At 43.6% G+C, this 13,740-nt stretch overlaps 1 protein-coding gene across 2 annotated transcripts in view; it reads right to left on the bottom strand.

The window, feature by feature from the left end:
• The window catches only part of ZCCHC7 (zinc finger CCHC-type containing 7), a 124,916-nt gene that overhangs the window by 35,686 nt on the left and 75,490 nt on the right, over positions 1-13,740 (bottom strand). For both annotated transcript variants that reach the window (XR_003400234.1, XM_026866897.1), the window contains exon 7: positions 3,958-3,993. Coding sequence is in view for 1 of the 2 variants with exons in the window: in XM_026866897.1 (XP_026722698.1) it covers positions 3,958-3,993 (36 nt within the window). In the remaining variant the exon portion in view is untranslated. The remainder of the gene's footprint in view (positions 1-3,957; positions 3,994-13,740) is intronic.

Here is a 13,740-nt window from a genome sequence, read left to right as displayed (position 1 = left end):
CCCCGCCGCGGGCCCCACGCTGGCCCCGGCCCCGCAGCCGGCCGAGGAGCCCGGGCCGAGGGGGACGGTTCCTCCCCTCCAGCCACAGACCCACCGAGCATGGGGGCCGCGGCTGGGCAGCGGATCGAACTCGGAGGGTTGCAACTGTGGATTTTCTAAGAATAAACTGCAAAGCTGAACCAAATGGGTGAAAATCGCAGGGTGCCCTGATCCTACAAGTTTCTCCACCAACTTATTTTGTCTTTGTAATTAGGGCACTGTAAACTGGACTCTGCTTGAGTACAAAATACTTCAGAAAGTCTCTATAGCTGAAATCCAAAGCAACGAGAGAAAGGGAATGGAAAAGAGGGAAGCATTCTGAGGATGAAAAAGCTGCTAGGGGCACCCCCAATACCCTCAAGATGAAAAGGGGATGTGATGGCACATCCTTTGGAGCACAAACTGTGCTTCTCTGGATCTGTGGAGCATCTGGCATTTAAAAACAAAGTTGTAAGCTAAGCTTCCTAATAATCTAGAACAAAGAGCTTTACAAGACCTTCAAATGCCTTGTCTGTGAAAAAAATCACATCTATTATTATTTACACTGCAGTAAGCTATGATCAGAACTGTTTATCCTGGATCTGCCAACGAAGTCCTTGTGTTATTATTTGAATTGATAATAACCCCTTTGATAAACGTGCGCGGGTATCAGAACCGACCTGTTTATTGCAAATAGATACCTATATGAAGAAAAACTTAAAATATGTTCTGACAAACATAATTTCCCTCTTCTGATAGAGGAGAAATACACAGAGAGCAGGCACAATGAAAATGATTTGTAAAAGTTTTAAATCACCATCTTAAAGAGGTTATTAAATATTATTTTAAACCACAGTGGGAATTGGATTGTTCTGCTGACTTTGATTGGTTTTCTGCAGAATAATTTTAGTTAACAGAGTTGAAAGAACAAGTTTAAAGAAACTAACTTCATCCACTTATAAAGCTTTGATTATCATAGAGCCTTTAAATTTAAGCTTCATTGAATACAATATGATAATCTTTTTTTCTATCAAAAGGCAAATTAAAATATTCTGCTTATAATCCTTTTTGCCATTTCAACTGCTCATAAGATTTCTTGCACCGGCAGTCTATTTTGGTTGGAATAAGACATTTCTGCCCATACAACAAATTATTTGTAATGTGCCAAAATTTGTCACCACAGCTAATGTAAACAAAAACCCACCACCATCCATAACAGCAGAATGGATTTATTATTTAGTCATTGTTCTAGTCAATCCACGTTTCTGTGCAGGGCCTTCAAGAAGTCAATAGATGGCAGTCCATCTCTTAGGAAAGAGCCTGATAATGAATAAAAACACCAAAAGCTTCACAAAAGAGAAAGGTGGAAGGCTGTGTGGTTTTTCACAAGCATTCACAGTAATTAACTAAGAATACTTTATATAATGCAAGACATTTAGACAAACTTTGTAATGGCTGTCTGTAAGCAACGCTACAAAAACGGCCTTTTATGACAAACCTGAATGCCTGGTTTTATTTGTGCCTGTGTGTACCTGCATGTGTGACACTCACGATCAATTTACCAAAATCAATTTAAATCTAGCGGTTGTATCCACGGCTGAAGCACAGGAAAAACTCACCGCAGCCGCCTTAGTCTGTTTGCCAATAACCAGGCGGCCTCTGCAGCGCAGCAACAACCACAAGAGTACTTTTAAAAAACCTTCTTTTATTTTTCTTGAAACAGTCATCCTGTCTGTACAGAAATATTTATTCTACAGGAGGAAAATGATAAACTAATTGCTATAGTGAAATGCTGCTGCGCTAGTATGAGAGCAATAGATCTCAACTTTTTAGTTAAAATTCTATAAATGTATGTACGACATACATTATTCTAACAGAGAAGTTTTGATTCTTGCGAGAACACTGTTTACTTCTGCTCTGCTTTGGGTGCGAAAGAGAGTATTTAAATGGAACAATAAAAGCTGGCACTCATACACTTAAACCACCCAGATAATGCAGTTTCTTGAGTTATAACTTATTTTAAACACCAAGCATGTCTTTTACTACGCAAATTTTAAAATTCCAGGCTTAATCTGACTACTAATGGAACTTTGGAGTCAAAGTGACTCTTCCCATGCAAAGAATGGAGAGAGCAAAGCATTTCCCACATATCAGAAACGTGGATTATCTGCAGATAATCTGCAGCTCACTGCAAAATAAAAAATTATTTACCAGCGGCTAGGGCCTGACTCAATGTCAGTTTACCTTTGTGTGCCCATGTCTGACCACGTTTCAAAATGTCCCTAAAATGCCCTAAGAATTTCTAAACGGGTGCTGTGAATAATACACTTGCACTCGTAACCACCACATTTCCTAACGAGAGCTTGTTTTGACGAACGTTGTTAGCTTTATACTAAGTAAAGTGTAAACACCGAACACTTTCTACAAAATTCACAGATAGAATTTTCTACCTCAGACACCTCAAATTCTGCCCTAGTAACCACTTGGTCAGGTTTAAGCTCCCACACATTTTTTTACAAAAATAAATCTTTCCTAAGTGTTGATTGCGACGCACTTTTTGAGGAATTTTCAATGGCAAGCAAGACTAAAATGAAATTAAATCTTATACCTCAATAAAAAAAAAAGAACCCAGCATACTACTGCATCTAATATAGCTATCTGATTATTAGATTTCAAATATCATAAATGTTTCAGAAATAATTTTTACATGCAACCTTAGGCTTTATAATGAAAGACGGCATTTACCTTTTTCCTTCTTGCAATTTTAAAAAAGCAAACAAAAATACTCAGTGAATGCACCTTTTTCTCATCATGGTTTTTTTTTAAAGAAAAGTCTGTATCAATTCTGTTTAAAATAAAAGTAAATGCTCAGAAAGGGAGGAGGATTTCTAAAGTAGATCTCTGTTTTAAAATCATTATGCAGAAAACACATGCAAGAGGTTTTAAGCACAGATTTCTCCTATTCATTGAATTTAGAAGCAAAAGCAGAAAAAAAGAACATTCCACTACCATGGAGAGGTGGAGGCAACAAATTATAAAGCACATCCCATTTAGTGCTCTAAAGAAAAAGCCTGCTCCAAAGACCCATGAAGAAAAGTAGTGGACAAACTTTTCTGCTCTGTCTTGGACGGACAGCAGCAATTAATTATCTATAACAGCCAAATACATACGAGGTTGATCTGGGTAGCAGTGACAGCAAGGATTCCGAGGAACAGCAAAAATCCTAATCTTTAAAGGTGTTCTTGTGTATAATAATTTTAGAAAGGAACATATTTGAGATTTGCGGTATCAACCCACTGAATGCTGTCTTAACCAGTTCTACATTGTGCCAGGTTTCAATACTAGCCAAATCTATACGCACGTTGTTTTATTTTTATCTCTATTTTACATATGAGGAAAAACCTTAAGTAGCACAGTGGTAAATTCACAAAGTTTTATTTTCTTGTTTCAATGATTAAAGATCAACTAACTCAGGCCAAAGAAGTTACAGCCAGAAATTATCTGCAAAAGTTTATAAAGTGTATCTGCTCAAATTAATATCTCCACTCTAGCTGAGATTTATTTTACTCATTTAAAAAGAAAGCTTTGTCACACACAGTGATTAATTACCAGCATCTGGGATATCTGAGATGGGATTATTGCTTCTGCTATGCATCTCCACTTAAAATTTAACCCTCTTTATATGTGTAAATGTAGTCACTGAGAGGAGAGAGCGCTACCAGGCACTCATTTAATGATTACAGTATTAAAATGAAACCATAAGTTCTAAAGATGTTTAAAAAATAGTGACAGTGTTTCATTGCATTCTTCAGTTCAAAAACTCTTCAGATGTTTATTATCTTCCCGCAGAAGATGCTTGTCTATATTTTATGGTCAGCAGTTCACAGAAGAGTAAATAGGTTGGGTGTAGAAGAAAATAAAAAAGGTGTTTCTACTTACTGTTAGGTGATACTGCCTCCATATTTCTGGGCAAGCCTGGAAAATAAAAATATTGATCAGCTAGGAGCATGAAACAAGGTGCTTTACAGCCTGTTGGTTTTGGCATAACACAGTATCCACCGGTGTCGGTCACAGGAAAATAAGAAGCTTAACTGAAAGGGTCTGCATTTCAGCTTCAAAAACCTGGCTAGACAGTTTAATTGAATTTTACACTGGTTTAACACACTCCCTGCCATTGTCAGAAAGCCAGTAACAGTTTTCTCTCTTCCCCTTCTTCTCTGAAGGTTAGAAGTTTGGGAGAGTAACGTGCTCTTAACTGCAGTAAGTATTAATACTGCAAAACAAACAGAAATGAATTTAAATTCTGCATTTTCTGACATTTCAGATTTACATAATGTTTTGGAAATTAAATCACAAGGTACCTTCCTTTCATGTAGGAATAGAAATATTTTAGTGTTTTTGTACATATCTCTATCCTAATCAAAATATAATTGTTACATGTAATAATCCTCAGTAGCCTAATGTCAGATGAGTTGTAAACAAGAAGCAGAACAGATTGCTTTAATGTTTCTATTTTTACAATGGCTTGATTTTTTTTTAAAATTACTTTTTAAAAAAAAAAACAAAACAAACCAAACTTGCCAGACTCACACAAACTTCTAAGTGCAGCCCTTTGTAAAATATTTTGCAGAGCAGACTTTCGAATAACACAATAGACCTGGGGAATACGTAAGAGACAGGAAAGAGGAAAATGTGGATCTTCTTCTTCGTACAAAATTAGAATGTGTTAACAATCAATGAGACAGAGGCCACTTTCTCAAGGGTTCTTAACATTTTTACAAAATGTACAATATTTCCGTCTTCTCCTATGACTATAAACAGACACAGAAATAGTGGCACTTTTGTCTGTGAGCCATTTCAGTGTTTAAGAGTGTGCACACAGTTACTTCAATGGAGGTCTTTCACTTTTGTTTAAAACATTTACCCTTTCACTAAAATAGCTCCTTAATCATTTGAACAATTAGCAATTTGGCTTGCCAATCTCAATTTTCAGTATTTTAAGAAGAAATATTAGATATTCTGTGGCTTCTACATAATATGCTGTAGCTCCAATTTCAAACACTGAAGCCTCATGACTACTTGCAAATGAGTACTATTAACATTTCTTTAGATTTCGAATAAATTTTTCGCTCATGCCTAAATTCTTGCCTTCTTTTATTCTCACAGAGCATGTTAATTAAAAAAACCCACCCAACAACCAATATTAACAAGTGAGTCTCTCAAAAAATATTCCAAGTTTTTGACAGTCACCCTATGGCATATACAGTATGTTTTTCCTGGATGTGATGGAAATGATATTATTTATTATTCATTCCATCAGTAACACAATTTTCTGCAGAAAAAAACCTACAATCTGTTCTGTGTAACGGTACGACATTTCTCCTCTTACTCAAATACTGCATGTAAATATTTGAGTTTTATATTAATATTTCTATAAAGAAAATGTGTGAAGTCCCCATTTCTAACAGGGGAACAGGCTCCAACATTTGACAGTTTGAACACACTCGAGCTGTCTTTGAGTGCAAACAAAAGGATTTTCCTCCTTTGCTAACTTGTGCAGGATTCGGAGGTACGAGACATAAACACTCTCCAGCGTGTAAAAATATTGCATCAAAGCCCTTGCCTTCTCTCTCAAAGCTGTAAAAGGCTTCATCTGTACATGAGGCTTTTGCTGGTTTAGCACAGGGGTAGCAGGCAGTTATTTATACATTAGTTCTGGATAGTTTTCGATTACCACAGTGTCCCCAGACTAATATGGTTGAAAAATCGCAATCAATGAGTTGTCATATACTGGCAAAATGCCACTCCGTGACATGACCTTTACTCACACAGCAGCTATTTAATAATAATAATAAAAATTATTTTTGAATAATACTTTGGTGGTTAGTTGGTTTTTTTTTTTTTCTCTGGACACAAAGGCATGAGTTGCAGCGAGAGTCTGTAACTCAGCGTAGGAAACTGCAGTTGGCTCAGCTCTAACCAGACCCCTGGAGGAGGCAGAGCCCCAGCCCCTGGCAGCGGCACGGGGTCGGCTTTAGCATCACCGTCCTTCAGGGTGTTCTGAGGCTGTGGGAGAACCTAAGGGAGGTAGGAAGAAGGTGGTGAGGGAAGACCGGCCAAGCCTCTTTCTTCATTCAGATGGTGATTCGGTGCAATACTTTCCACCGTCACAATGATCACTTGCGAACTTCAGAAGTTGAACACAATAGTTGAAAATGGATGCCTGGCTAAACAACAGCTTTTTAGAAATGATGCTTTTAACTTGGAGTCTTATTACCTTGCATCAGCTCAGAGTTATTGTCTGTATCTTCTATCACGGAATGACAAAAAAGTATAATTAACAATTACTACTGAATGCTGGCTTCTCAAATGAAGCAAAGAGGTTTGCTATGGAAGAGAGCATAACCAAATACAACAACCACCGATCCCATGATTTCTCTTATTTATTTCAAAGTACTTAACCATGAATGGCCCTCATTTAAAGAAAAGCCCTTGTGGTATACAAGTACGATGGCAGTGTGATGAACTACATTAAAATAAAATTGCATTTATTTCCTGCCCCAGTGGTCTGACCTTACTAGCATTTAGATGTACCAGCGCAGGAGGTGCCTACTCCTAAGAGCAGTGCCACGGTGGCTCGGCTGCTGCCGGCGCAGGCGGGCTGCGCGTCCCCGCACCTTCCGCTGCGTCCGCACAACTGCCAGGCAATTAATTTTCCCAGATCCGTGCCGGTGTTGCCGCAGCCCACATTCGGTTAATTTGGAAGGGTGATTATTCATATCCGAGCCTGATCCGGCAGAGGCTGCCACACCAGATGAATCAAGGCTGGATACTGCGCGTTTTGACCCGTATTGAATTTTATCAGGTGCTAATTATTGTTTTACCAGAACAACGGCTTAATGCATCTGTTGTTTAATTCCCACTTCCCTATTCTCAAACGTGAACATCAAAGAAAATAAAACACTCAATCTCAAACAGCCCCTGACAGCAGACCAGGACTCGAGTGCTCAATAGACAAGGCCCTTGCCACCAGTTCTCATATTTCCACAACAATGAGCAAACACAAAAACAGCACTAAGCGGCCTTTCCTCCTTTCCGCTCCCCTTGGCCGGTCGTCTGCCTTGCGCCGAGAGGGCCCTCGACGGCAGCCCTGCTGGGAGCGCGGCGTGGGGGAGAGGATTAGCCTCGCTAACATGCGAGCATTTGCAAAAGGGAAGGAAAAACCCCGCTACTGTATTTGGCGTATGAATAACCAAAATGCACGCGCTGACAGGAGACCGGGACGGGCCTGCAGCTCCCCGGGAGAAAATGTAGCTGTGATGAGTGACAGGGCTTTCAGGAAATATGTTCACAATCACAGACAGTGAAGGCCATGACCTAGATCGTTTAAGAGCTTGTCTTGTCAAATTATCAAAAGCTTCTTCCTCTCTGAATAAAGAGTGACATAAGTGAGTGTCAGAAAGCTGCAGGCTGACAAGCCAAGCATACAATAACAGCATGCACGTCACATACTTGCCGAACACCGCCACGGCTAGCGGCAAATCTTAATGAGAGCGCGGCTGGCCCAGGAGACTTGGGTCCCTGCTGGCACAGCTACTCATCTCGCAAAAATCCTTCAGCTCCAAGTCAGTTATGGTCTGACACGACGACTACAATTACTAAACACAACTTTTTAACAGAATCCTCTGGTGCTTTGTCAAAGCGGCGGCTGCTAGGAGCTGCCCCGCCGCAAGCCACCACAATGAAACAAAAGATTTGCCAAAACACACACTTTTCATCACCTCCGCATGGGAACTGCCGCGGAAAACACACAATGCTTCCCTTCAAAACCGCTCCCGCACGAGCAGATGTCGAGACCTCTCCCCGTGCAGACACAGGCGCCGCTGCCGGCGCCGGCGCGGAGCAGGCCTGGGCGGTGACCCCCGCGCCCAGCCACGCTCCCGGTAACGGTCACTCACGCTCACCCCGTGGGCACCGGCTGAAGAGCAGGGGACGCCACCGGGGAGAGGGAAGAAGGGCAAACCCCCTGCTTTCTGCCCAGGGCAGGGTCCGCCAGCGGGAACGGGCCCTGTCGGCCACGAGGCCACCAGCGAGGCGCTGCGGGCTCACCCCTGCGCCTCCAGCACCTTCCAGAACGACAGAGGTGGAAGGAAACCTTCTGGGAGAGAAGAGGCTAATGGTGGCTTGCAGGGCCAGGAAAGGTGTCAGGACACAGGGCGAGGCTGCTGGCGGCGGGACCCGGCTGTTCCGCTGCTCACAGGGTGCTCGGGGCGGGAAAGCAGGCTCGGCGCCACGAAGCGGCCGGGGACCCAGGAACTGCCGGCTGACGGGCACCCGCCGAGAACCCGCACGCTGGTTTTTCCTATGTATAGAAGGAGACATACCCTGCCTGCCACGTTTGCCTCCTCCCTGCCACACCACCCTGTTTTTGATGTTCTCCCGCCCTGGCGGCTGACACTGCAGACCTGACGACACCCACCGAAGTGCCACCGAACCCGCGAGACACAGGACGGTCACAGCGTATACGTCCCTACCATAACTGTCTACACACAGAGTCACTTACAGATACACGTGTGTATGTGCACACGTTGCCCGACGGGAGCAGCACGTGGTCAGACACAGCCGCACCTGAAACTTCTGAGCAGCTCTGCTACCTGCTCCTCCGACCATCCTCCCGAGGGAAGCACACGGGGTGGAGCTGCCACCAACACGGCTCCGTCGGAGATGACCCCATGCTGTCTCAGGGAAAGAGACTGACCTAACAGATAATAAATGTATTACCCCAAAAATGTTTTAAATAACTTTGGATATTTCCAAATCAAACTAGGTGAAGTACTGGAGCTGCCTCATGTTCACTTCTGGACGAAAAGTGTGACTGTGGAGAGTCATTCCAAAACAGACCATGCACAGGAGCTTGTTCTGCGTCCTTTGTGTCACAGGAAAAGAGAGTGAACTTTCTGGGAAAGACAAATTAAAAGGTTTTTTGAGCATTGAACATATCTGATAGCATCTCAGAAAAAGCTAGGGAATATATAAATCTTTTTCCCAACCCTATTAAGATCTGCTCTACGAAGGCTGCAGCAGCATTTTCAGAGTATTTTGGAGAACTTTGGAGAATGTTGGACTCATTCAGCCGCAGGCTCAGAGCAAAATCTGTGGTCTGCTCCAGCTCTGATGGAGAGCAGAAACATCCCCACAGGCAGACTGATACTGAACAGCCACAGTAACTTGGTGAAACAACTTTCAGGTTTTTGATAAAGTGTCCCGTGGAGGACTCGTAACTCTTTAGAGACCGTGACCAGCAGAGGCACAGACGTACAGGCCCGTTGCTGCGATCCGTTCACGCAGCCTGAGACCATCGGGCTGTGTCAGACCACACGCCCTGCCCCAGCACTCCTCACACCCACTGCTGGCTCAGCGACTGCGCCAGATGGGTGAGGTTTCTACATGTCCAACGACCTTCTGTGGATTTATCTTCCTCCAACTGCTGCTGTCTCCTCCAGAACCTGAGCAGACCTTCTGCATCGGCTGCATCCCTCGGTCTGCTGCTGATCGCACCAGGAGCCACCTCCTCCTGCCTCCTCCGAACCAAGCTCCTACTGCCTTCCTCACTCTCCTGGTGTCAGCTGGGACTGAGCTGATGAACAGCGCTGCGTTTTGGATTCATCATGGGACTTAGCATGAGAAGGATGCTGGTAACACACTGATGGTGTCAGGTGTTGCTGAGAAATCCAGGACTTTCCAGCTCCCTGTGTCCTGCCCGTGTGCGGGTGCACTCGAAGCTGGGGGGCCACAGCCAGAGCAGCGGGCCTGGATTGGCCGAGGGAACGTTCCAGATCACACAATGTCACCATCAGTGTGTAGAGGAGGGTGGGCTGGGAAGCTCGCTCTCTCTGGGACTTTCTCTCTGGGTTCACCCGTCAGGAGCAGGCCGGGCATCGGCTGACAGGTGCTCAGCAATCACATTGTGCATCACTTGTTTGTATTTTCTATTATTATTATTATTATTATTATTATTATTATTATTATTATTATTATTACTACTACTACTACTACTACTACCACCTATTATTACTACTACTACCACCACCGTTATTTCACTTACTACTACTACTACTACTACTACTACTACTACTACTACCACCACCGTTATTTCACTTATTAAATTGCTTTTATTTCAACCACAAATCTCTCTTTACCCCTCCAGTTTACCCCCCCACCCCAGTGGCAGGGGGAGGACGAGCGAGTGGCTGTGTGGTGTTCGGCTGCCGGACAAGTTTAAACCACAACAGTCAGCTGTTCCCCAGTCCTTGCACTTGAAGAAACGATGAACAATTGATCCCTAGCCACTGTCTCCCATCACAGATGATTCCGAAGCTCTTTACAGATCCTCCCCTCTGTCATCCCTCTTCCAGGCTGAAGAGTCGTAGCTGGGCTGAGGGATGCAGAAGAAGGGACCAACGTGGCACCAAGCTGTCCACTGCTTTCCTGATGATTCTTGATGTTTCACCAGCTTCTTTTCACAGTTGTGAACTGATATTTTTTTGGCATTGTATCTCGTAACTCTAAAATTTGAGTCGTGAAGAGTAATGGTCAGAGCCCATCCCTCCATATGCAGAGATGGAATTATTTTTCCCCCGGGCATTTTATTTTACATTTATTGCCACTCAAGTTCCTCCGCCATTTTGTGGTGCTCTCCCTCTGTTTCTTGCAGTCCCTGGACAGTTCTTCACAGTTGGCTCACAACACTGACACTCTAAATAATTCAGTCTTCTCAGCAAATCTTGTCACCCTATTGTTCACCCTTTTCCATGTCACACTAGCATATCCTACCTTTATCCTCTTATTCCATGCCTGTTTAGTTTCCTTAAAAGCTTTTGGTCAGGAACTTTGTCAAATGCCCTTTGGAAATTGCAGACGATGCCAGCTGGATCATGTTTACACACGTTTGCTGACCTTCTCCTTTGAAGAACTCCAGAGATTTCTGAGAAGTGGGATGTCCCTTACAAAAGCCGTCAGGAATCCTCCCATGTACATCCCACATACACACCCCTTCCCACACGTTCTGCTAGTGCAGTTCTGGCACCTGGCTCGGTCTGCACGTCAGGCTGGCAGGCCTGTGCCCAGATCCCCCTTGGACGCACTTTAAAAACTGTCCTTGTGTTTGCTGCTCAGTTACGGACCCGGCACAGAGCGCACGGTTACCCACTGCTGTCACCGGTCCGGCTGTTTCACCCCCGGCAGCTGCTGGGTAATTGTCACCCAGCTCTGGTCATGGGGTAGTTAGTGGTCATAGCTTAGTAGCAATGCTAATGTTCTCTTCAGTTTCAGACATCTTCTGGTGACTCCCTCCACAAAGTAAGACTTTGGCGTGGGAGCGTCCCCGGTCTCTTCCGCCGCGAGTGCCGGACGCCAAACCCGTATTTTTAGGTTGTTACCCTGGCTGAGCGTTCCTTTCATGTCTTGACCGTGTGGGCCTTACGGGCTTCGTGCTCTGATGTGAAGAAAGATTTACAGTTGTCTTCGACTCCTTTGCCAAGTGCCCCTTCAACAGTTTTTCAGTCTCAAATCTGCACTTTCATGTTTTTCTGCCAGTTTACGATCCTTTCCGTTTCCTTCATTTGCACACAGACGTCGGGTTTTCAGAGGACACCTTCTGCTTTTCGTGACCTCCCCGATGCTGCAGCCCCACAACCTCCCTTCTGTGCTCTGCAACTCTGCCATGCTGTCCTCTGCTGTGGGGAGGGGGCAGAGGACACCCTGATCTTACACCCCTGTGCTCACTGCACAGGTAGCCTCTGCCTGTCGTGCAGAAGTGCAAGGAACTGCCTGGAAGTTTCAAATAAAAACCTGTCTGGTTTAAGGTGGACCTAAATGGGCAGCAAAAGTACATGCTGTGATGTTCCTGATGATCTATGCAGTTCAGGCAGCACTTAAATTTTGGGATGACAGAGGACTCATCATTATTCACTGACAAGTGCTTTATGAGAACCAGCTTCACAGAACGTGTAAAATAGAAAAGGTGGCAAGAGGTGTGATGAAATGACTTAAGATTGCAGCTCTATCTAACTGTTCAGCAGAAAGGGGGTGCAGAAACACACCGTTCAGGTTCTTTCAAGTAATAGCACTGTGTACACACTCGCTGTAAGCAAAAGCACAGCTAGAAGAGGAAGAGCAAATTTAAACTTCTAACATTCGAATACCGGAAGAAACAGTAAACTCCCCATGTGCTGGGCATGGCCGGCACATCCCACGTACAGGGTCCATGGTGAGCCCACAATACCTTCCCGGCTGTCGCCGCCGAAGCCCTGCCCCAGGCAGAACGGATGGACAGACAGACACACACGGCCCCCCCCCACCTGGAAATGACACCTGAAAGCACATAAAGGAATCCATCCTGTATCTGCTAAGCTCCAGGGCCAAACCTCCCCCTGAAACTCAATTATTCCATAATTTTGCAGTAGGGGAACTGAATATAATGACGGAGGTTACGGAACACGAGTTTTACCAGAGAGAAGAGTTATTCAGATAAACTTCTGTATGCAGCGAGGGGAGGAGAAGGCCTTCTCTGCATCTCTTTCATGCTTTGGCCAAATAGAAGAAACAAAGGTAGGGAGAAGACATTTAGAAAGAGATTCAAATACTTCCAAATTTAAAATAAACCAGCGTCTGGGGGAATCAACCAGGTGTTTTTGGATGACAAACATTTGAGCTGTATCTTTAGACAGAAAATGAAGCAGGCATGTATGCTGATGTTATCGCAGCTTGCCTTTATCCTCACCTTTTTGTGTTTAAGTCAAGGGAAAAAAAAAACATAAAAGGTTAATTGCTATGTACAGGACTGAATTTCTGGGACATGTAAAACATAATAATATCATACAAGGTTAAAGAAAGATAAAAATATGTTTAATCACCCTTGAATTTTGAGCTGTGTTTTATTTTAGTAAATCAGATCAAACTCAAAGGCCTTTGAACGACTTCTACCTTTCTCTTCAGTCCTTACAGCACAATCACCGGCACTACTGAGAAGCCAGAGAGAAATTAAAGGAAGGACACGGCAGGTCTTCCACCTGCATTTCTGAAACAGGACAAATCTTCACGTGCCGTCATACCCGAGCCTCCTGCTAAACTGAATCAGTGTCCTACTGCAAACCTGAACCTAATCGATATTTTTAATGCTCAGTTCAGCACTACGTGTGTATCTCCGCGAGAAGCACACACATTTAAAGTCTACCTGGGAAGGGGTTTGTACACAACACAGAAGCACACGAAGACAAGACCTTTTCAAGTGTGGTTTTCTAGTAACCTCATAAAGCGATAACATCACTGCAGTACTCTCCTGCCTGGTTGTAATCCCACAGATCTTTAATGTTAAATATTAACCTCGAAAATTTTGCTTGTTTTGCCAATCTCTTTTATTCTTCTCCCACACTTCCCATTGCTATGGCATTCAACAGTCTTAAGAATATTAAAGAATGCCTTTGTACAAAAGTCTCCTTCAGGCTTGTTGAAATAGTTCATCTTGCACTGAAACTTGACATGAAATTATTCATTCAGGAAGCAAAATTTTAAGACCAGCGGTGTCTAGCTCGAGGTACTTCAAAACCGAAGTTGCTGGTTTGTGAATTCTCTGAGCTGTTACAAAAAACCTTCTGTTAATACATATATACATACATATATATATATATACACACACATATATCTGTCTCTTAAAACAGTTCC

The sequence above is a fragment of the Athene cunicularia genome (assembly GCF_003259725.1).
Source record: "Athene cunicularia isolate RWA chromosome Z unlocalized genomic scaffold, athCun1 chrZ_part5, whole genome shotgun sequence".
Classification (NCBI taxonomy): Eukaryota; Metazoa; Chordata; class Aves; order Strigiformes; family Strigidae; genus Athene; species Athene cunicularia.
This window is presented reverse-complemented; position numbering and strand designations above follow the sequence as displayed.